This window comes from Cervus elaphus, chromosome 23, assembly GCF_910594005.1.
Source record: "Cervus elaphus chromosome 23, mCerEla1.1, whole genome shotgun sequence".
Taxonomy (NCBI): Eukaryota; Metazoa; Chordata; class Mammalia; order Artiodactyla; family Cervidae; genus Cervus; species Cervus elaphus.
The window spans coordinates 60,134,160-60,158,832 of record NC_057837.1 but is presented as its reverse complement, the minus strand read 5'-3'; the positions used below and the strand labels follow the sequence as shown (position 1 = coordinate 60,158,832).

The window sequence follows — 24,673 nt, the reverse complement described above, 5'->3', positions numbered from 1 at the left end:
AATCTACTTTTGGAAGCATACCAATTGATATTTGCAACATGCGCTGATACACATTTTCGGCTTAGTTTGTTTTTCATTTACCTCCAGATCCTCTCATAAAAGGAATGTGGGCAAATATATCACCTCCTTAGTAGGGAATTAACCCACCTTTGGCCTACACAGTCATAGCCACTACAGATCACCAGTGGGTATGCAGATGGCTTGTTGCCAAACACATCAGGACAATTTAACAGAATATTTCTGCCCCAATTTGAAAGTAAACTTTTCTTCCTTGTTTTCCTCCTCTCAGCATAAGAATTCAATCATTTATTGACATCCAACATTCTTAATACTGGACTTGTGCAAACACAAATCAAGTATTTCTGCAAGTTAAAATCCAAGGGAGTGCCCACGTTCTTCTACTGTACTGGAATTGAGAACTGTTTGAATTTGGCTGGAGGTCAGAGATACCTATTTCAGGAGTTTGTGTTTTAGCAGAATTTACTACCACCCTTTCTTTCCCATCCATCTCTTTTTAAGATCAAGAGCCCAAAGTTTCTGAGGAATTCTAAGGTACAGCAAGCAGTCCTTGCTTTTATATATATAATATATTCCTTCTTGAACTTTGTCGTTTTTAAAGCAAAATGCTCTAAGGCCAGATCCTGATTAAACATGAGCTGTTGCTTTCATTAAGTTTGACATCAGTGGTAACTGTCAAATGAATGGTAAACTGTCAAATGGTGACAAACCTACGCACTGGTCATTAAAGAGCATTAAACAAATAAAAGAGCAAAATACAAGATGTGGAAAGTGGGCACTATACAACAGTATGTATATCTTTAAATTAATACTATCAGGATGAAAAGCTCTTCTAACAGGAACATCCCTAAAAGGTTTTTTATATGGCCTAAAACCCAGCTTGAAATGGTTGGTTATACATTATACCTTGAAGTCTGTGTTGTTTACGTGTTCAAAAACCAAGGCGGGAGTTCGTGACTAGGGGAAAGAAAAAGAAAACACACATTAGCAATAGACCTGGCAGCTTTAGTGGGCACAATGTTTGTGGACACTACGTGGTGCATTTGGCAGTCCTCGCCTCAGTAGCAGGAAACCCTCTATTGCTACAAGCCCTCCCCACTCTGATTATCACCACACTTAGGTCACTTTGGGGATGGATTTCAAACAGAAGACATGGAGCTGAAGTCTCACCAGGCTCTAGGCAGCCCGACAATGCGCCCATCGCCCATCGGCATCGGACCTGAGTTTGCAAAATGGATTAACACATTTCAGTTTCCAGTGCTATCAGTCTCTTAGCCTAGAAGAATAAGAAATAGTCTGTGGGTGGAGGTCTCTTTGAAAGAAAGACCCGAACTAGTCAAATGGTATAACTGATTAAGCACTTTTAAAGCAGGACTTAATGGCAGAGGGAAGAACAGAAAGAGGCCAGTTGTGCTCAAGGCCACCTCAGCCCTTGTGGGCCTTACTAGTGCCTACTATACTCACCACAGGGTCTTTTACAATGTCTGCCAGTGTGATGATGTTGGGACCGCCTCGCAAATTCTCCAAAATCTTTATTTCACGCTTGATTTTCTTCTTCTTTACTGGCTGAAAGGGTAGAAGTACAAAATTTAAAAAAAATTATTTCAGGATATTTCAACAGGTAGTATAATACACAAATGGTTTGCTTATGAACTCCTTGAAGGAAGGACATGTGTCAGACATCTCTCTGAAGTCCCCTCTCCTCGTCCTGTGCCAGGTACTCGGCAGCTACTTAGCAATACTGAACTGAGAGAAAATACAGATTTCTACTCCAAACAGCAGAACCCTGCAGAATTGGCATTTAATTCTGATGATCAGTCTTAATGTGTTAACATTAGAATGAAACATGGGGCTGTTTCCATTCCTTCCTCTAAGTCTTATTAACACCCTACAGAAATGAAGGAAATCAGGACCAGTAGCAAAGATGGCCAAACTATCTTTGTGCAGTATAACCTTTTGGGTTAAAAGTGGGCCTGGGAGTCAGACTGCCTAATGTGAATCCTACTTTCATTACCTGCTAGCTGTGTGCTTATGAGCAAGTTATATAACCTCTCTAAACCTTTCATTACAGGTAAAACGATCAATAAGAATACTTATAAAATTATTGCAAGACTCAAATGAGACATCTAAAAAGATCTCAGAATATGGCTGAGACATAATATCTGTTAAGCCTTATAACCAATGTATCTTTCATATTCCTTTGTCTTCACCCATCATTTCCACATCTGTTTTAGTACAGAAATAGCTTTCATTTTTCTGAGAAGGGCTGTGGTCCAAATGCACCTCCTCTGCAAAGTCTTCTTTCTAAACAGTCTAAAACAGTGCTGGTCCAAAGAAATACAATGCAAGCCACATGTGTATTTTATTTTTCAATCTATTTTGGCCATGCCATGAGACTTGCAGGATCTTAGTTTCCTGACCAAGAAATGAACTCTGAGGCCATGGCAGTGAATGGACAAAGTCTGAACCACTGGACTGCCAGGGATTTCCTCACGTGTCTATTTAAAATATTCTAGCACCCACATTTTTTTTGTTATGTTACACATAGTTTTATTCAACTGGGTCAAGCAGCCATTATATTGGAATAGAAATGCTGAAAAGGAAGACTGTTCAGAGGTGGTATTGCTGTCAGTTAGCACCCACATTTAATATTTTAGGGCTAACAAAAAAAAATCCAAAATCTTATAATTTCAATATGTAAATCAATATAAAAAATTACTAATGAACAATTTTATATTCTTTTGTTGGTACTAAGCCTTTAAAACTACTGTATTTTATCCTTACAGCATATCTCAATTTGGATCAGCCATATTTCAAATGTTCAGTGTGACCTGTGTCTGCCACAATGGACCATGTGAGTCTTTCCTATCAGTTTTGGTCACCTCAGACTACTGACACACAGTATACACGTCTTAGAAATTATTGTAAGCATATAACATCTCTTCCTTAACAAGACTACTGGTCACTAAACTTTGATGATCAACCTGGATTTTTTAATATACAAACTGTACAGACCCACTGAATCAGAATCTTGAGAAGAAAGATGGAGATCTATTTTTAGACATTTCGCCAGTTGATGATTTAGGTCTAGGAACTACTAAACAATACTGCAGACTTTTTAAACCTTGAATCCTAAGCACATGGTACAGCAGAAAGGAGAAAGTTTTGGAAACCGACTGTCCTGAAAACCTGGCTTTGTAGCTGTGCAACTTTGGCAAAGACACTTTAAGTGTTTCTGAACTTTACACCTGCCTTGCAGAATTGTGATATAAAACCACAGCTAGAAAAGGGCCCAACGTGGGGACTTCTCTGGTAGTTCAGTGGCAGAGAAGTCGCCTGTCAATGCAGGGGACACAGGTTCAATCCCTTGCCTGGGGAGATTCCACATGCTGCAGAGCTGCTAAGCATGCATGCCGCAACTCCTGAAGTCCGTGTGCCCTAGAGCCCGTGCTCTGCAACAAGATAAGCCACTGCACACACAACTAGAGAGTAACCCCCGGCTGCCATAATTAGACAAAGTCCATACACACCAATGAGGACCTCGGGTGGACAAAAAATAAAAAAAAAGTCCAATGCAAAGTAGGCATTCAATAAATGAAAGCTATTTGATTATACTAACAGTGAATTCCATTTTTAATTCAATCCATGGCTTCAGCCTTGCTTCTATTAGAATTCAGTATACTGGGTGGGAAACTTAGCCAATCATAAGTTTTCTTTTTGCTTCAACTATATCTTTCTCATCTGCTAGAGTATCTAGGAGATGTTTCTCCTCTCTAGGAAAGTCAAAGTGTTAGTTGCTCAGTTGTATCTGACTCTTTGCAACCCCATAGAATGTAGCCTGCTAGGCTCCTCTGTCCATGGAATTTTCCAGGCAAGAAAACTAGAGTGGGTTGCTATTCCCTTCTCCAGGGGATCTTCCTGATTCAGGGACTGAATCCAGGTCTCCTGCATTGTGGGAGAAGGCAATGGCACCCCACTCCCGTACTCTTGCCTGGAAAATCCCATGGACAGAGGAGCCTGGTGGGCTGCAGCCCATGGGGTCGCTAAGAGTCAGACATGACTGAGCGACATCACTTTCACTTTTCACTTTCATGCACTGGAGCAGTAAATGGCAACCCCCTCCAGTGTTCTTGCCTGGAGAATCCCAGGGACGGGGGAGCCTGGTGGACTGCCATCTCTGGGGTTGCATAGAGTCAGACACGACTGAAGCGACTTAGCAGCAGCTCCTGCATTGCAGGCAGAATGTACACCATCTGAGCCACCTGGGAATCCCTTCTCTCCAGAAACTAATCCAGTAATCTCTCTTCTGTTTTCTACTAATTGCTTTATCTCTACTGCTGGTTGATGGCAAATAGCTCCTGGTTTACAAAATGTTTTTCCTATAGAATCCTTTAAAATCTATAAACTTACAAAAGCTAGTTTGTGATAGACCAGGCGGGTCACTTAAACCCTAATTTAATGTGATCAATGTAAATTTTGTCTTAATAAATGGGAGGAGATTAAAAAAAAAAATCTTTCCAAACCACCCATCACTAAAGACCATCAATGGCTCCCAACAACCTAGAAGAAACAAAAATTGTAATTTTTTGGCTGGAAGGAAATGCAGAGGTTATCTTTTCCAGGTCATCACTAATTTATTCTCCCTTTCTAAGTTTACTTCCTATGTATGGTCACATGATAGCTTCCATATGAAACATTTCTCTCACTTATTTCTTCCTCTTTTCTTATCTTGTGCATTCTAGATTATGCTTCCCTCCCACCCTCCCATGCACACCAATCCAAATCCTCCTCACTCAGGCCCTGAAAACAGTTTCAGGAACCTTTCCCCAAGTACCACCACTGTCTTCTACACTGTAAGACTCACTACTTGTGCCTTTCATATGACTCTAAATGATCTATCACCTCAGTATATCATATACTTTTCTGTAGGAATATCATTTTATAATTACATAGAACTTCAGTCTCCAAAGTGTGTATCTATATACAATTTTGTGTTTGATCCTAATAACTCTGAAAAAGACAGGTAAAGCAAGACTATCTCATTTTCAAAGATAATCATGTCTTTAAAAAACAACTACCACGGCTAATTACTCTTAAAGTGGGATTAGAATCTAAAAGTCCAGATTTCAGCCTAGTTCTCTTCATACACACAATAAGATATAAATACTTAAACTCTCTGGTTCTTGAAAGGTATGCCAAAACTTTCACAGGTGCTCTGTGGGCTTTTTAATTTTTGAGGGAAGCACCAGTTAATACTTGTGGTCTGCCAGTCACGATGAGCTTGAGGTAGTTCACAGTTTCAATATTACACTGCACTACATTATCTTTGATGGCATATTTTTGTGAAGCTGGGTTTTCAGCAGTTGCTACGACAAAAAGCAAGTATCATGCAAAAATCAGTGTGGAACAGGAAATGAGGCTACCGATGTCCAGTGTGATTCTGACATATGAGAAGCTGTGTAGTGACTAATAGGTATACATATCCCAATAGTAATTAATTATGGTGACAGAAGAATAAAACAATATTACTTTTCTCTTTAACTTCATATGTATAATTTTTTAAAAGGCTACCAAGTTGAAACATAAATACTATTTTTAGTTATTTCTACTTCACTTAATAAAACAAAACTATTTCATTTGGCTTAGGGGCACCATCAAAGTTAATGAGGCAATATGGGTGCTATAAATTGAGAAAGTCTGGGGCCCTCTGCTTCTCGTGTCAAATATAGAAAAGTTTCTGTGGTAAGGAACTATATGCTAAGTTCCTGGTATGTGACAGGACACAGTACAGTTATAACTAAAACAATCTGTACAACAGTAGCCCATGGGCCAATGTGGCCTGTACAGTGTTCTATACAACTTGAGTCAAAAAACTGCTCTTGCTTCAGTTTCCTGATTTGTCAAATGAAGATAATCTCTTCTATCAACTTCAAAGGAACAATAAAATAAAGGCATTAAAAGCACTAGAAAAACACCTTCAAATGCTACTTAAGACCTCTGAATTACAATCTTTTTGTACTTACCTTGAGGATTTTAACAACAACTTTTTCATTATTTGTGATGTTGATGGCTTCAAATACTTCACTGTATTTACCCCGACCTAATTTTCTAACCAGCTGGTAGTCATCTTGATTTCTGGGAACAAAAAGAATCAAAGTGATTTACAAAGTTCAAATTATCAAGGACTAATTCAATTTACAGAACTGTCAAGTGTCAGTTGCTCAGCTGAGTACAACTCTTTGCAACCCCATGGATTACAGCCCGCCAGACTCCTCTTTCCATGGGGTTTCCCACCAAGAAGAATACTGAAGTGGATAGCCCTTCCCTTCTCCACCCAGGGACCAAACCCCAGCCTCCTGCATTGTGGGCAGATTCTTTATCATCTGGGCCACCAGGGAAGTCCATACAAAACTATATATACCCAGTAGAGTAAAAGAAGTAAGAGGTAGTTCAAATAATTCTTTAATTGGTTTCTTTGTATTTTTTTTCTTAAGTTGGCCAATTAAAAATGTATCTTCCAAATCCCAGAATTAAAAAATTCAAGTCTTTCAGTTATTCTTTCAAATCCCAAGCTGTTTATATTTCTACTGACATACCACACATAGACAGCTTGTATTGGGGTTTGTTATGTATGTTTATCTCCAACAACAGACAAGTTTCCCTTGGAAAATAATTTTTATTATATTTCTGTCCCCCATAGCCCTGCTCACTGTTGGCATCTAGTAAGAAGTCAATACGTGCTTTAAGAATATTTCAATTCAGCCACACTTCGGGAGTTGCTGATTTCTAATGAGTCTCTTTGCAGATAAGTGACTTTCAAACATATAGGTTTGACTTCCAACTTGTTCTCCAAGGCTCTGAGGACAGTCCATGTACTGGAGTTTGCAAACCACACTACACAACATGAATCAGTTTGGTGTTCTTCCCGCTACTTTCACCCACATTCCAAGCCCACTAAGCAACATCTGAGGTGAAAAGGAGTAAGGGAAAATGCCAACACTTTTTCTTTACCTCTGCTTACAACTTAGAGGAGTTTGCTCTTAAGAATGGCAGCCTTTTCAATAAGGCCTAAATGCTATTTACTCCTGCTGGGGACCCTTGAAAATCCAACATGTAAAAAACCCACCATTCATTTTCCTCAAGCAGTTATAAAGAAAGTAAATGAACAGAGAAGGCAAAAGGTACTACGGACAATGGACAATGTAATAATCAGTGCAGGCCTAGGGAAGGAAGCTCTTAGTTCTGGTTGAGTTCTTTTCCTGTGTGAGGGCCTAGAAGACAAATGAAAGCAAGCAAACAGCACTAAGCCAAAAACTCAAAAGGGTTGTTTAGTGTCATTTAAGCAGAACTAAGCACAATGGACTTAATTTGAAGACAGTGGTTGAAATTTCTGCAGTAAAACTCAGATATTCCTAGAGTCCAAAGCATGTGATGTAGAGGAAAACTGTTAAGATTATCAGTAACACTTATTGGCACTGTACCACAGTTCTTGATGGCATCTTTGAAGCACACTGAGCTTCCCTGTGCAGAGGCAATATATTTACTGTTAAGAATTACGGCCATCAACATATTAATCATCAGGATTAAAACACACCCTATGATAATTTTTGAAGATTGCCTGTAAACACTTACATGCTATGAAAATCACATGTGGACAAATATAAAATGTAACATATAGGAGCTGCAGCTTTACTGAGTTTTCAAATTGCTACCTTTTGTATCTGAGTATCAAAATAATTTTATCACAAAATGTACAACCCGATCAATTATATTAGTACATACTATGCTGGGACAAGATATGCAAAAATCCAGAGGGGACTGCACAGAGGATTGAGGATTAGAAGGGCAAATATAGCTGTCCAGGCAGACTGCAACTGCTCAGAATGGAATTGGGGCTGAATTCCATGTTACACATGGCTAGTCTCATGATAAGGGCAAATGTTTTAAGGTTTTAATTTTGCTTCTCATCAGAAAGAGGACACCTTTCTGGAGAACTGTTTTATCCATCAGTATCATCATGGGACAACATTCTCTGACCTCAAAAATTCTTTTATATAAGAGTCTAGTGTTTTCAAACTCTCTCAAGTATTAATTCTCACCTAACTGCAAAGCCTTCAGCTGAGCAAGCTAATAGGTAACTCTGTTACCAGCTTTATATGTATCAGAGAAAAAAATAAGAGATTGAAATGATTTTTAAATGATAACCCAACAAAACTGTTAATTTGCCAAAGCCAATAACCTGTTTCTTTTCTGTAGAAGAAAACAAAAACTGGGTTCAATCTTGAGATTTATAAATGCAGTCAGGGAATTTCTGATGTAAATTACTCAACAAATCCACCCCAGTCGGCCCTTTGGATGAGAACAATGAAGTGAATGGAAATGATTACCCCCATTCCACGACATGTGACTCGTAATCCCAGTACTCTCGGGGTCTGTGTGTGTTCACATCTGTGTAAACTCTGGCTCTGCTTGGCACGGGTCCCGACATGTCAGACAGGTTGGCGGACAAAGCTGGGCTTGGTGTCTGGAGAACTGGCAGTCACTGTGTTGAGAGGCAGCTGGGGAGCAAGACCTTGTTTCAGACCTGTTTTCTTCAAACTGCAGAAACAAAACACATAAAGGCCAAGGAACCATTTTTAAAAAGCATATGGGAAGAAAAAAAGTCATCTTACAGTAATGGTCTCAAATATACCTCAGGCTCTCTACTGGTAACCAATGAATGTATCCCAACTGTGCCAATCAGTATTTCCTAAAACATGGGGAAAAAAGTAAAACAACAGAACTCCAAGAAACATATCTAAGCCTATACTGGCCCTGATCCTATCCTACAAAGTAGCCTGTTACCTCTTCATCAAAAGCTTGGATGCTCTTGAAGTCTGAAAGCGAACAATGGCATTGAGGATACACCCATCAGCATTACTACTATTTACACATTCTACAAAAAGCTTTCTTTTCAACAGTTTTCTACAGCTCAAGGAGGGGTGCTAAACGGCTCTAGAATGGTGGCAAAGTTGAGTACAAACCTTAGTCTTACTCTAATATTTGATGAAACCAGGAAGGGAATAAACACTTGTTCTCATACATCAAAGTTCAATATTATTTTATTATTTGGGGAGCCTTATGTAATAATTGATAGGCACATGATCACCAATTGAGAAATACACTTCATTAAAGAAAAAAATCAAACAGTAATTTCCTCCTGATTTATTTAATATATGAGCAAGCTTAATACAAATTGGTAGAAGACAGTAATATATATTGGTTGAACTAACACCAAATTTTATACCCAGGAAAAGGTGGTGAAATTTCAGAAGCGTGCTTTCTACCAAACCAGTAAAAAATGAAGTCTCCTCCATCACCAACCACTCCAATCTAGTTATCTCCATTCTCGAAGAGTCCTATAGCATTTCTTGATTCCCTTTACTCTGCATTTAATTACAAATGTATTGCGGGAACCCCCCTCTGTTTGTTTGATGGGACACTGTCCAATGCATAAATCTGAATAAACACAATCATATTTTTAAAAAATGTAATGAGTCTCCAGGCCATGCATATTTCAGCCTAGATTGTGTAACCTCAATCTAATTACAAGGAAAACACACATAGAAAATGAGGAAGCTTCTATTTAAAAAAGTCAGCAATGGGGAATAATATACTGTGCTCTCCAAAAATGTAAATATTATAAAAGATAAAGAAAGGCTAAAGAGACATGGCAACCTACCCTAGACTAGACTGTATCCTGTACTAGAGCAGGAGAAATGCTATAAAAAAACAATACTATCAGGTCAAATGACAAAACTGGAATTTAGACAGGTACGTACACGAGTACTTACACATGATAAAGCAAATGGGGTAACATGTTCTTTGTACCATTTTTATTTTGCGGAAACACTTTTAAAAACTATTGTAAAATATATATAAAATTTATCAACTTAAACGTTTTAAAGCATACAGTTAAAAGGCATTAAGTACTTTCACATTCTTGTCCAATCATCACATCATCCATCCTCAGAAATTTTCACCGTGCCAAACTGGAGCTCCGTACCCATTAAACACCAACTCCCTCATCCCCGAGCGCCTAATAACCACCATTCTATTCTCTCAGTCTGACTACTCTAGGTAACTTATACAACTGGAATGGTAGAATCCTTGTCCTTTTACATTTGGCTCATTTTTTCATTTAGCATGTCTTCAAGGTTCATCCATGTTGTAGCATATGCCAGAATTTCCTTCCTCTTTAAGGCTGAATATATCCATTGTATGTATGTATATTGTCTATCTATCCATTCATTCATTAATAGACAGGAGTTGTTTCCACCTTTAGGCTATTGTGAATAATGCTGCTAGAAAAAGTGATGCACAAATATCTTCTGGAGTTTCTGCTTTCAACTCTTCTGGGTGGAATTGTAGATCATACGGCAATGCTATGTTTAATTTTTTGAGGAACCAGCACACTCTTTTCCACAGTGGCTGCATCATTTTATATTCCCATCAGCAATGCACAAAGATTCCAATTTCTCCATATCCTCTCCATGTAATGGCTTTTAAAAAAAATAGCAGCCATCTTAACAGGTATAAAGTGGTATCTCATTATGATTTTGACTGGTACTTTCCTAAGAATTAGTGATACTGAGCACTTTTTCAGGTGTTTATCGGCCATTTATCTTCTTCAGAGATGACTATGCAAGTATTTTATTTAACTGTTTATTTGGGGGGGGGTTGAGCTGCAGAAGTTCCTTATATATTTTGGATATATCAAATATCAGATATATTATTTGCAAATATTTTCTCACATTATGTGGTTTGTTTTTTAAAAAAAAACAAAAACAAAAAACTTTATTTACTTATTTTTGGCCGTGATGGGTCTCGGTTGCTGTGCGGGCTTTTCTCCAGTTGGGGAGAGCAGGGGCTATTCTCTAGTTGCAGTCCACGGGCTTCTCAGTGCAGTGGCTTCTCTTGTTGCTGAGCATCAGCTCTGGAGCGCAGGCTCAAAGTTGTGGTGCATGGGCTTATTCGCTCCGTGGCAAGTGGGATCTTTCCAGACCAGGGATCGAAACCCGCAACTCCTGGGTTGCAGATGGGTTCTTTACCACCGAGCCATCAGAGTAGCCCTGTGGTTTGTCTTTTTAAACTGTTGATTGTATCCTTTGATGCACAAAACTTTCAAATTTTGATGAAGTCTAATTTGTCTCTTTTGTCTTGTCTGTGCTTTTGATGTCCTATCTGTACTATTTTTATTTTGGTCTCATGTAAATTTGAAGTTACGTCCAAATAAAAAGTTTTTAAAAAACGAGCATTAGAAAACTGAGGCTCATTTACCTCAGAGGAAAATTTACCTACAATCACATAGCTACTTAATAGCAGAATAAGGACCAGAAACCAAACTTCTGTTTCTTGTGACAGCAACTTATTTTTGCCATGTAATTAATTAGATAACAAAAGCTAACGTCTACAGGCATTCATGATGTGCTTTACGTGAATATTTCATAATCCTTACCACATGAGGAAATGGTAAGGAAAGGTTACTATTCTTTCCAATTTACAGGATGAGGAAAATGAAGTGAAGAAAGACTAAGTAACTTGCCAAAGGACACACAGTTAGAAGGAGCTGGCAATGTTCAACCAGACTACAAATCAAGAGATAATTGTATTCACACCTCTTAGGTTTGTGTTAAGGATCCAATAAGCTAATAAAATATCTAGAACTCTGCCTATTTGAGAGCTCAATGAAACTCATTTACAGCGATCTGCATGTTCTCTCCAATTTGTCTCCTTATACCTAGTTTCAGTGGCTTAAAGCTTTAGAGGAAGAGCATGAGAGAGCAGGGGTTAACCATATATTCCAGAAGTGACAGACAGTGATACTCCCACTCCTCCCACAATACACGAGACCAAAAGATCCATATGTCTACTTATGGATTCTCCCATTCATAAAACCCAATATAACCACCACTGTTGACCTCTGGTGTCCTATAATTATACAATTTATATGGCCAGAAAATAACAACATAGTTCAGATAGTTATTAAAAAGTGGATCAAAACTGCCTTTAAAATATTTACAAATTATTTCTTTGGTTTTATAAAACAACTTGAGTGGTAATAACCTAAGTTATCTTTATCTAATATCAGTTAATTATAAACAGACACACATACCCCAAACAAGCAAAAAACCAGAAAGCAGACACTTTTAAGTTTCCTTTTTCCCAAAGAAACAAGGTCATTTGTGCTTTAGGGCTGTTGGCTTCTTTGGTGACTATTATCCCTGCACTAAAAACAGCAAAAGACACTAGGGAGATGAGTAAAGCTGTGTGTATGTGCACAAACAGCCAAAACAGTAGAGACAGCAGCATTAAGCCAGAAGAAATACTGTCCCGGCAATTTATAAATTATAATGATACTAGATACTTTTAAATTCTTACCTTCTTCTCTGCAACAGTATTTTCCTCTTCAGTCTCTATATTCCTTTAAAATTTACCCTTTCTGTTGATATTCTATACCTATAAGACGACCTTTAACTGTGGGTCTCAAAGCTCTTCCCCTATGAACTTAGCAAGTTTACAAAATCAGCATAAATTTAATAACTAGGATTAGATGCAACAGGGTGATGAAACAAGCAGTCAAGTCCTGAGTTCAAATCCCTAATTGGTTGCAGGACCTCTACTGGGCTTCTTCCAGCTTTGATTCATCACTTACAAAAACTTGCCTAATTGCACTTGCTCAAGTGAGATGTTCTTCCAAAAAGGGCTCAGAAACACCAAATACAATGTAAATTAACACTGAATGATTACTATACCATTGCTCCTTTGTGAAAACTAATAAGCAGAAGCCTAGCCTTAAAAGGCTGTGGTCTTCAATTTTAGTTTTCTTCGCTTCATTTACAAAAATTATAGGAGCTGAGGTTAACTCCCAGCCTCTGAGGGCCAACTTATGGGTGGACACGCCATTACAAAATGAGACCTCATTTCTCCATGGAAATCATCTGACTCACATGGAAAATATTCCCCAACTCCTTTAACAGACCAAGTATCAATCATACGCTTACCAGCAAGTCTTCAGCTCTCATATGGCCTTGGTATTCTCTGAGAAGAGCAGAGCAAGACTACTCACTAATGAAACCCCTGAAATCCTCAAATACCTGTTTAACTGACATTTGCAGCTTTGTGCCTCATTAACAGGGACCTGATTTATTATGAACAGGGGAATTTCATCCTCCACTGGGAGGACAACTGGCTGTTTTGCAGCAACCCAAAGCGGTACTTCACTTTACTGTCATGCATACCAAGTAATCTGCTTAGAGTCATTCACATGAATTTCAAATAGCTGGCCTTCATTAATTATGCGGGGAGAAGAAAATGGGTGTGTGTGCATGTGTATAATCGTGAACTACATAGCCCAGCAACTTCAGGTAAGTAAAATGGTACAAGGAGAGGTGAGGGAGGGTGATGGAATGGAGAGGGGATGTGAAGATGGAAAAAAGAAGATAAACATTATTCTACTCAGAAATACTACTTCACTTGCACCTCTGTAAATGTGTATGGATATTCACATGCTCTATACAGTCAGCAAAACAAGACCGGGAGCTGACTGTGGCTCACATCATGAACTCCTTATTGCAAAATTCAGGCGTAAACTGAAGAAAGCAGGGAAAACCACTAGGCCATTCAGCTATGACCTAAGTCAAATCTCTTATGAGTATACAGTAGAACTGAAGAAGTGAAGTCACTCAGTCGTGTCCGACTCTCTGAGACCCCATGGACTGTAGCCCACCAGGCTCCTCCATCCATGGGATTCTCCAGGCAAGAATACTGGAGTGGGTTGCCATTTAGTGGAGAGGATGAATAGATTCAAGAGATTAGAACTGGTAGACAGAGTGCCCGAACAACTATGGACAGAGGTCCATAACACTGTACAGGGGGCGGTGACCAAAACCATCCCAAAGAAAAAGAAATGCAAAAGGGCAAAATGGTTGTCTGAGGCGGCCTTACAAATAGCTGAGAAAAGAAGTGAAAGGCAAAGGAGAAATGGAAAGACATATCCAACTGAATGCAGAGTTTCAGAGAAAAGCAAGGAGAGAGAAGAGAGACTTCTTAAGTGAACAGTGCAAAGAATTAGAGGAAAACCCAGAATGGGAAAGACTAAAGATCTCTTCAGGAAAATTTAGAGATACCAAGGGAACATTTCATGCAAAAATACACAGAAGAACTACATAAAAAAAGGTCCTAATGACCCGGATAACCACAATGGTGTGGTCACTCATCAGAGCCGGGCATCTTGGACAGTGAAGTCAAGTGAGCCTTATAAAGCATTATTATGAATAAAGCTAGTGGAAGTGATGGAGTTCCAGCTGAGCTATTTCAAACCCTAAAAGGATGCTGTTAAAGTACTGCATTCAATATGTCAGCAAACTTGGAAAACTCAGCAATGGCCACAGGACTGCAAACGGTTGGTGTTTATTCCAATCCCAAAGAAAGGCAATGCCAAAGAATGTTCAAACTACTGTACAACGGTGGTCATTTCACATGCTAGTAAGGTAATGCTCAGAATCCTTCGTGCTAGGCTTCAGCAGAACATGAACCAAGAATTTCCAGATGTAGAACCTAGATTTAGAAAGGAACAAGAGATCAAACTGCCAATATCTGTTGGATCACAGAAAAAGCAAGGGAATTCCAGATAAACATCTACTTCTGCTTCACTGACTATGCTAAGGCCTTTGTGTGAAAAATTCTTCAAGAGATGGGAATACCAGACTTACTTGTCTCCTGAGAAACCTGTATGTAAGTCAAGAAGCAATAGTGAGAACCAGACAGGAAACCATGGACTGGTTCAAAACTGGGAAAGGAGTGTGTCAAGGCTGTATACTGTCACAGTGCTTATTTAACTTATATGCAGAGTACATCATGCAAAATGCTGGGCTCAATGAATTCCAAGCTGGAATCAAGATTGCTGGGAGAAATAGCAACCTCAGATATGCAGAAAATATCACTCTAATGGCAGAAAGTGAAGAGGAACTAAACAGCCTCTCGATGCACGTGAAAGAACAGAGTGAAAAAGCTGGCTTAAAACCCAACATACAAAAAACTAGTATTATGGCATCCAGTCCTAACACTTCACAGCAAATAGATGGGGAAAAACTGGAAACTGTTTATAGATTTTATTTTCTTGGGCTCCAAAATCACTGGGGATGGTGACTGCAGTCATGAAATTAAAAGACGCTTGCTCCTCAGAAGAAAAGCTCTGACAAACCTAGGGAGCATAAAGCAGAGATATCACTTTGCTGACAAAGGTCTGTCTAGTCAAAGCTACGGTTTTTCCAGTAGTCATGTAGAGACATCTCTACACGACTAGAGAGTTGGGCCACGGAGAAGCATGAGAGCTGAAAAACTGATGCTTCTGAATTGTGGTGGTGGAGAAGACTCTTGAGAGTTCCCTATACAGCAAGGAGATCAAACCAGTCAATCCTAAGACTTCCCTGGTGATAAAGCAGTTAAGAATCCGCCTTCCTGGAGAAGGAAATGGCAATCCACTCCAGTATTCTTGCCTGGGAAACCCCATGGACAGAGAAGCCTGGTAAGCTACAGTCCAAGGGGTCTCAAAGAGTCGGACATGACTTACCAACAACAACAAATCGCATTAAAATAAATAATATGAATTTGTTAAAAAAAAAAAAAAAAGAATCCACCTTCCAATGTAGTGGATGTAGGTTCCATTCCTGGTCAGGGAAGATCCACATTCTGTGGGTCAACTAAGCCTGTGTGTCATACCACAGACCCAGCAGAGCCAAAAATAAAATAAATAAAAATAACTAATTTAGGGTTAAAACAAACAAACAAAACCACCAGTCAATCCTGAAGGACATCAACTCTGATTATTCACTGGGAGGACTGATGCTGAAGCTCCAATATCTTGGCCACCTGATGCGGGGACTCATTGAAAAAGACCCTGATACTGGGAAAAACTGAGGGCGAAAGGAGAAGAGGCGACAGAGGATGAGATGGTTGGATGGCATCACTAACTCTACGGACATGAGTATGAGCAAACTCTAGGAGATAGTGAAGGACAGGGATGCCTGGCATGCTCCAGTTCATGAGGCTGCAAACAGTCAGACGTGACTTAGCAACTGAACAACATTTACATGAAGCCTAACAAGAAAGAAATACAGGGATGGGCTAAATCTCTCAACTACAGATTTGGTTCTTTCAGACATTCCTTTGTTCATCTCTTTAACTATATGAGCATCTACTATGAAAAAGTAGTGTGGTAGACTGTGGGAATATAATAATGAGCAAGGCAGAACAGGGTGAGATGAATATGCCTTTAAGATTTTATCTGCAGATTAAGGACAATGGAAATTCATTGAAGAGTTTTACGCAGACAAGTGACCTGTATGTACATTTTGAGTAAGTTTATTCTGGCTGGTGTGAGACAGGCAGAGAGAATACATTCGGGGAAACAGAAAAGTTATCAACAGTAGCCTATGTGAGAGAGATGATGAAAGCCTGACCTATGGTGGTAGCAATGGAGATAAAAGAATTAATTATGATGAACAAAATTTATGGTGTAAAATCAACAGCTCTGGGTAGGCTGGATTAATGGTGTAAGGAGTGGAAGTGACTTTCAGATGTCTGGCTAGGGAGACTGTTGATGCCATTCAGGGAGATAGAAAACATTCTGGAAGAGAGCTCACCAAGTCAGGTTTTGAATGTAAGGTTAAAATGGTTCTTTGACATGTTAAAAAGAGAACTGAACAGGCAATTAGGTATTACAAGTCTGGAGCTAAAAGTTTTCCAGCTTTAAAATATCTACCCCCCACCTCTCCCCTAGAATCCTATGTGGCAGGCATTTCTTTTCCTAATCTACAGGTAAGAAAACAGCCTAAGTAAATTCAGCAGCTTTACCAAGAACATCCAGTAGAGATGGAGCTGGGATTCAAAGCCAAGATGACTGGCCTCCAAGGTGTCTTTACATTCCTATCGAACTTAACACTTCCTACCTCATATGGTAGTCTTCAAACTTTAATTTCCTTATTAGACCTTTGGCTCCTTGAAGTCAAGATTCATTATCTAATCCATCTTTTTACATTACAGTACAAGCCCAAGGCATTGCATTTTGTAGGATGTTCAGTAAATATTATTCATCAATCAAATCAATGTTGGTTTTTTTCCCAAAAATTGAAACATAAATGAAGTTGCCTCCAAAAAGCAGGGTACCCCGAAACACTTCAGGTCATCTGGTACATAGCTAGAAAAACTAAAAGACTAACTCAAGGGCTCTTGAGTAATTCTTCCTTCCACTCTCTCCCCCTTCACAATACAGCTTTTTCTATCAAATGACAGGGCCACAGTTAAAATTTGTCTTTCACACAACAATTAGAATTAAGAGAATACTAAGAAATTTAGTTTAGCAATTTTTACAATGGCTTATCTGAAAAGTCAGGGAAACTGCTTGAGTTCTGAAGGTCAATTCTCCTATCTGCCATTCACAATCAAGTGTACCTTTAAAAAAATATAACTTACAGAAGAAGCATCACCTTTCAATTTCTATTTTAAATGACCTTACTTAGTCCTTACTGTCCCCATGTATGTATAATAGATGCAACTTTTGTGGTTAACAATTTCAGATCACTTCTATTTTAAAAGCCCTCAGACTAAATGAAGACATGGCTAAGTTTTGTCTGTTCAAAGTTTAGCCTAATAAAAGCCAATTAATCAACTATGGAAAGTTATCTTGTCAACAAGTTTCCCTACTAAAGCCAGACTACACCTACAATCAAAGCCAATTACATGGCTCTGATTGACCTATTCTTTAATAAAATGCAAGGAAATGAAAACTTCATTAAATCATCAGGCTAAAATATATACCGTCAAAATCATAAGTTTATTGACATAAATGTAACAGAACTAATTAATTTCAATAAAAACTCCTTTTGCCCTCTTCAGCCAGTCTCTCCCTCTAATCTCTTCTACTCCATGTGATTTCTGTTTTTCAATCTGGTAACTAAAAAAGAAAATTAAAGGCTTAGTAAATGGTCCAATAACAGAAAACTGCATAAGTCTAACCAGTTATTTGTGCTAAATATATCTTTATGGATCAATTTTCTAGTATGAGAACTGGAAAAGATTATTCTGAAACTTTCAACAATTTTCAAGCCGTGAAACAGTTCTAGGTCTTTTAACCCTACTATTTACTGAGGGTCTCCATCTTAAAAAAAATAAAAATTGCCCCTTCCATCCCTAGATCAACCACGATGAACAGACAAGAGCTCATACTCATCCAGACAGAACAAAGATGAGTTCTACCGTAAGGAATGAGGAATGTGCTTATACTGCATTGACTACATGATTTAGGACTACTCGTTTAGAGGAAAAGCAGTTGTATGAGGAAAAAACAGCTTTGAAGCAGTGGCAGAGAATGACCTCTTCTCAGCAACCAGGCAGCATAAACTAGTGAGAGGATTTGTGGAACAAACTATGTATATGTTTTTGCCTTGTTGTAGAAGCAAAAGCAAACATTTGTTTAGTCATACAAACTTGTCCTTTCCTCTTTCAAAGTAGCACTGTTTAGAAGGCCAAATGAACACCAAAAAAGCCTAAGTAGTTAATACTATCTGAAATCAATTGTTTCAAATGTCCACAGTTGCTCTTAATTTCCAATTATCTACTCCTTTCACATCAAGAGCAGAATGTTCACTCATTAAGCATTTATCTAATACTTACTATGTACCAGGAAACATTCTTGATTGCCAGGAAGGGATCTTTTCTCTAGGCCCTAGAGAATAAAGAGAAAGTAACTCTGCCCTCCAACAAAGAAAACAGACCATTACAATCGCAAGCAATAAGTACTTGAAAGAATAAAGTCAGGGTGCACTTGCAGGAATTGAAGGGAACTCCAGTCACCCACCAATCCATTACCATGCATTCAATAAATATCTGTGGAGTACCTCTATGTTTGGGAAAGGCAGTCAGGGAAGAAATAACACCTATACTCAGTTTTGAGGCATGCACAGGAATTACTCAGATGAAAAACACAAGAAATCACAAAGCCCTTCTTTAAGCAAGTAAGGAATTTTAAAGACTGTAATTTGTATCCCCAAATGACCAAAAGCTGGCACACCCTGTAGTCCTCTATAAGAAGCATATCAAATCAACAATCTTTTAATATCTGATCTAGAAAACACCAGTGCACTCTACTCCACTGTTACTGTGTGCGCCTCTCTCCTCTGCCCTGAAACAATGATTAATTCACAACCATTCCACCTGAGATCTCATTCTCTTTCCTTTTCTACTCCTCAAACAAATCAGTTCTACTGTAGAGGTGCCGAGGTCACAAAGGAAAACGCCTAGAAAGGCCAAGTAGCTAGAGTCTGCAGATGATCCTTAAAAGTGTGACTGCTTCTCAGTTTTAAAAATAAGAAATCAAGGTTTTTGCAGGTAACTCCTGCTTTCAGTAACGGCAGACTAGGTCAAGTTTCCTACAGAGAACCAAAGAGAATGGCTTTAACACCCCCCCAACCCCCTGCCATTTTCCTCTTCCTCTGCTCATCTGTCTCACTTAAAAAAAATTTTTTTTAAATTAGAGAATAACTGCTTTATAATAATGTGTTGGTTTCTGCCATACATCAACATGAATCAGCCATAGGTATACGTATGTCCCCTCCCTCCTGAACAACGCCCTCATCTCCCTCCCCATTCCACCTTCAAGGTTGTGATGTCACAGAGCAGTGGGTAGAGCTCCCTGTGCCAAACAGCAAATTCCCACTTGCTACCTATTTTACACAGGGTAATGTGCATGTTTCCATGCTATTCTCACAATTCATTCCACCCCTTCTTTCCCCTACTGTGTCCACAAGTCTGTTCTTCACATCTGACAGACAAGCATAAAGCCAAAAGTGAAGAGAAAATGAGAACTCAGAGAAGAAAGCAAACAGGGGAGCCCAAAGGGTCTTTGTTTGATCCCCTAAAATTAGAGCGTTGTTCTGACAGAAGGCAAAGCCCAGGGTTCTGACAAGGTAAGGAGTCATAATAAATAATGAATAGATATTTATTATTAAAAATTTATTCATAATTAGTAAACAGGTAAATAAATAAATGGAAGGGAGGAGGGAACGAGGGAGGATAAAGACCCTTGTCACAATAAGCTGAGACTTGAGAGTCACAATCTTAGGGAGGAAGTGAACAGGAAGTAAAAGATCCAGAGAAGAGTTACAGTCCCATCTGTAGCGGGAATATCTGAGATGAAGCCTGTTTTTTTTTAATGCCTTAGTACTTGGCTCATACAGCAGATACTTTATTGATTATTACTACTATGTAACAGGGAAGATAAAACCTACTTCTCATTTGCAAAGAGTATAAAGTTAACCCAGAATGGCTTTGACAAGTGTGTGTTATGTGCCTTTATTCCAACTCTTGCCAAGAAAGTCTTTTTTTTCTTTGGGCCCCTTTTAATGGTTATAAAGCAAAAAACAAAACAGGAAACAGTACTGATAAGGACAGAAAAGAAAAAAAAGGTTTAAAAATTAAAAATAGGGATGCTCAAAATGATGGCTTCAGTTCTATCTCAATAAGGCTGTCTAAAGAGCTCAGACAGCAGCCAGCAGTTCAGGTTCAGATCATACCTCCTAGACCGGTGGTGGTTCAACCCCTACTGTCCTGGGGTTCCAAGGCAGCAGACTGCAACTTTGAACCTCAGTGCAGTTGAGGAGCCCAAGGATATTATTTTCTGTCGTTTTTAATTAATGTGACAACTCACAACTGAATACCAAGCAAAAACCAACATCTGAGACCGTGTCTGAGGTGCCACTCTTTCTCTGCTGTAAAGGGCAGTTTTGAGGCACAATATCCGAAGCTTGGGTAGAAGTCATTCCTCCCCGCCCTTCAAAGTAGGCCCCACACACCATGGATGGAATGGGCATGAGCCTGACCAGAGGCTAGGAGTCAACAAAGCAACAAAGCAGGAACCCAGGGAAGAGTCTGTATCTCAGTCCTCAGTTCTGGTCCTGTAAACAGTGAAGACCCCACTGAAGACTTTGGAAGCAGAGGGGTAGGCAGATAAAGGCTTGTCTTTTATTGAATGAGTGATCTATGCAATTGCCGAGGCCACTATGTACAGAGAAGAGGGGGAGAACTTTATTTCTTGGTCTCTTCCTCCTTGGACAGAGTCTTGATGATTTCCTCCTTCTTGGCCTGGAGCCGCACGGTGCGTGCGGGCTTCCTTGGTCTTAGACCTGCGGGCCTCAGCCTGGTCCGCCAGAAGCTTCTTGCGAGCCTTGTCTGCCTTCAGCTTGTGGATATGTTCCATGAGAATCTGCTTGTTTCTGAACACGTTACCCTTCACCTTCAGGTACAGGCTGTGACACATGTGGCGGTCAATCTTCTTAGATTCATGGTATCGTCTGAGCAGCCAGCGCAGAATTCTCATCCTCCTCATCCAGGTTACCTTCTCGGGCATTCGAGCATTGGCAGTAACCTTTCGCTTACCTATACCCATGTGCCTGCCCTTCCGGTGAGCCAAGGTGTTTTTCTGGCATCGAGCCCGGGAATGGACAGTCACAGGCTTCCAGATGATCAGCCCATCTTTGATCAGCTTCCGGATCTGCTGATGGGAATTGGCATTGGCGATTTCATTAGTCTCATTGGGGTCCAACCAGACCTTCTTTTTGACACAGCGAAGGACGCTGGAGGCAAGCCTCTTCTGAAGCCTGAGCATACTCGTGGCCGCGGCTGCAGCGGCGAAAGGAAAGCTGAAGCCTGTTTTAAGGTGACCTCTAGATCACCTGTGTCCACAGATACCTGACACGAGCAGGTTCTCTGTAGAGAAAAGAACCCTGCTATGGGCTTCAAATGAATCTTACAAATAATTTCTCAAATACGACATCCAGGTTGTAACAGAGTAAGAACTAAAAGAAAAAGAACTGATAACAAAAGAACTCTACAGACTTTTGATCTTAGACTCAAGGAAACAACTACGTTGACTACCCTTACAGAAGTGAAATAAGGGATGTTCTGCAGGGAAAAGAATATTTTAAAAATAGCCAATTTCAGGGCTTCCCTGATGGTCAAGTGGTTAAGAATCCACCTGCCAATGCAGGGGACACGGGTTCGATCTGTCCTCTGGGAAAATCCCACATGCTGTGGAACACCCAAATGCCACAACTACTGAGCTCTTGTGCTGCAACTATTGAAGCCCATGCACCTAGAGCACCTAGAGCTGCAACAAGAGCAGCCTATGCAATGAGAAGCCTGTACATGGCAATGAGAAGCAGCCCCCACTCGACACAACTAGAGAAAGCCCGCATGTAGCAATGAAAACCCAGTGCAACCACACAAAAAAGTGAGATATACTATATATTAAAATAGTCCAATTTAAAAAAAAAAATGACAGCACCAAAAGTTGGTGAGGATATAACAGAAATTAATTAGAGCAAAAGAAACGAACTGACTTCTGATGAGAATACAACATGGTATAGGAACCTTGGGAAAATCTGGTCACTGATTACAAAGTTACATAAACACTTACCATAAACTCAGCATTCCCCCCCAGGTATTTACTCAAGTGAATGTATGTTCACACAAAAACCTGTATACAAATGCACACAGCAGCTTTATTCATTAATTGCCAAAAAAAAGGGAACCACCAAGATGTCTAGGAGGTAAATGGATAAATGGTACGTGTATAATCACACAATGAAAACAAGTTATTGATTTGTACAACATGGATGAATATTAAATATATTTTGTTAAGTAAAGGAGCCAGATCCAAAAAGCTAGATATTATATGTTTCCAATAAGACATACTGAAAAAGACAGAACAGGAATGACCAACACATGGAAATGCAACTGTTCTGTTTACTATTAATTTGCTACTCTAAGTATTCTCAAAACCCACAGAACTGTCCATGACAAAGAGTGGACATTACTGGCTGCAAATTCCGAGCTCTGTCCACTGAGAGCGCCCAGAAGCTGTGCTAATGAGTAGCGTCAAGAGAAAGTGGTATCCAAACCTTGGTTTCTCAATACCTTTCTCCAATAAAAGGAATGAGGGCTCTTTAGAGAAATGGCTTAGTCTAGGATTGAGTCAGGGAAAATATAAGAAAAAGGACATAACTGGTAAAGATTGAAATACAGTCCACAATTTAATTTACAGTACTGTATCAATGCTAATTTCTTAGTTTAATAAAGTGTCATGGTTATGTGATATGTTAACATCAGGGGAAGCTGGGTGAAGGGTATGTGAGGATTCTATCTTTGCAACTCTTCTAAGTCTAAAATTATTTCCAATTAAAAGTTAAATGCAGACAACACTAGGCGCTAGAGAGACATGGAACAACTGAACACTCTCTTACACTGCTAGTGTAATGCAAACAACACTAGGCGCTAGAGACATGGAACAACTGGATGCTCTCCTACACTGCCAGTGGGAATGCAGACAATACTAGGCGATAGAGAGACATGGAACAACTGAATGCTCTCCTACACTGCTAGTGTAATGCAGACAACACTAGGTGCTAGAGAGACATGGACAACTGGACGCTCTCCTACACTGCTAGTGTAATGCAAACAACACTAGGCGCTAGAGAGACATGGAACAACTGAACGCTCTCTTACACTGCTAGTGTAATGCAAACAACACTAGGTGCTAGAGAGACATGGAACAACTGGATGCTCTCCTACACTGCTAGTGTAATGCAGACAACACTAGGTGCTAGACAGACATGAACAACTGGACGCTCTCTTACACTGCTAGTGGGAATGCAGACAACACTAGGCGCTAGAGAGACATGGAACAACTGGATGCTCTCTTACACTGCTAGTGTAATGCAGACAACACTAGGTGCTAGAGAGACATGGAACAACTGAATGCTGTCCTACACTGCTAGTGTAATGCAGACAACACTAGGTGCTAGAGAGACATGAACAACTGGACGCTCTCCTACACTGCCAGTGGGAATGCAAAGAGTACAGCAAAGCCCTTCTGGAAACAGTGCCGCAGTTTCTTGGAAAGTTACAAAGTTTCATGTAACCTGGCGACCCTCCCATGTTATAAAGCCTCTACAAGTGCATCTACAGCATCTCAACTCATAATCACCAAAAAAAATCTTAAATGGATAAGCAAACTGTTGTCCATCCACACAGTGGAATTCTACTTAACGATAAAAAGGAACTGACCACTGATATACCTAATTTCAATGAGTCTCAAAAACAATATGCTGAGTTAAAGAAGCCAATTTTCAAAATATTATATATTGCCTGAATCAATTTATTTAACATTCTCAAAAAGATAAAACTATAATAACTGAGAGCAGAATAGTGGTTGCCAGAGAACAGGAGTGGGAGGCTGGGTAACATGGGGAGGTGATATGTTCTGTGTCTTAGCTGTGATGGTGGTTACTTCCCTGGTGGCTCAGACAGTCAAGAATCTGCCTGCAAGGCAGGAGACCTGGGTTTGCTCCCTGGGTTGGGAAGATTCCCTGCAGAAGGGAATGGCCACCCACTACAGTATTCTTGCCTGGAGAATTCCATGGACAGAGGAGCCTGGCAAGCTACAGTCCATGGAGTTGCAAAGAGTCAGACACGACTGAGTGACTAACACACAGAAAGGAATCAGTTTTACTGTATATTAATTAAAAGAATAAAATTTTAAAAAAGGGGGGAAATCCTA

General features: G+C 39.6%; 1 protein-coding gene and 1 pseudogene across 4 annotated transcripts in view; both read right to left on the bottom strand.

The window, feature by feature from the left end:
• Positions 1-24,673, bottom strand: part of CSNK2A1 (casein kinase 2 alpha 1) — a 55,537-nt gene that overhangs the window by 14,417 nt on the left and 16,447 nt on the right. For 2 of the 4 annotated variants that reach the window (XM_043882911.1, XM_043882913.1), the window contains exons 2-5: positions 8,406-8,616; positions 6,042-6,153; positions 1,483-1,584; positions 925-975 (exon numbers count right to left, since the gene is read on the bottom strand). In XM_043882911.1, the coding sequence (XP_043738846.1) occupies positions 925-975; positions 1,483-1,584; positions 6,042-6,153; positions 8,406-8,506 (366 nt within the window). In that variant the 5' untranslated portion in view covers positions 8,507-8,616. Of the gene's footprint in view, positions 1-924; positions 976-1,482; positions 1,585-6,041; positions 6,154-8,405; positions 8,617-18,732; positions 18,757-22,531; positions 22,554-24,673 lie in introns of those variants that run through there. The other 2 variants (XM_043882914.1, XM_043882912.1) reach the window with 2 other exon arrangements.
• LOC122681175 lies at positions 21,057-22,525 on the bottom strand (annotated as a pseudogene).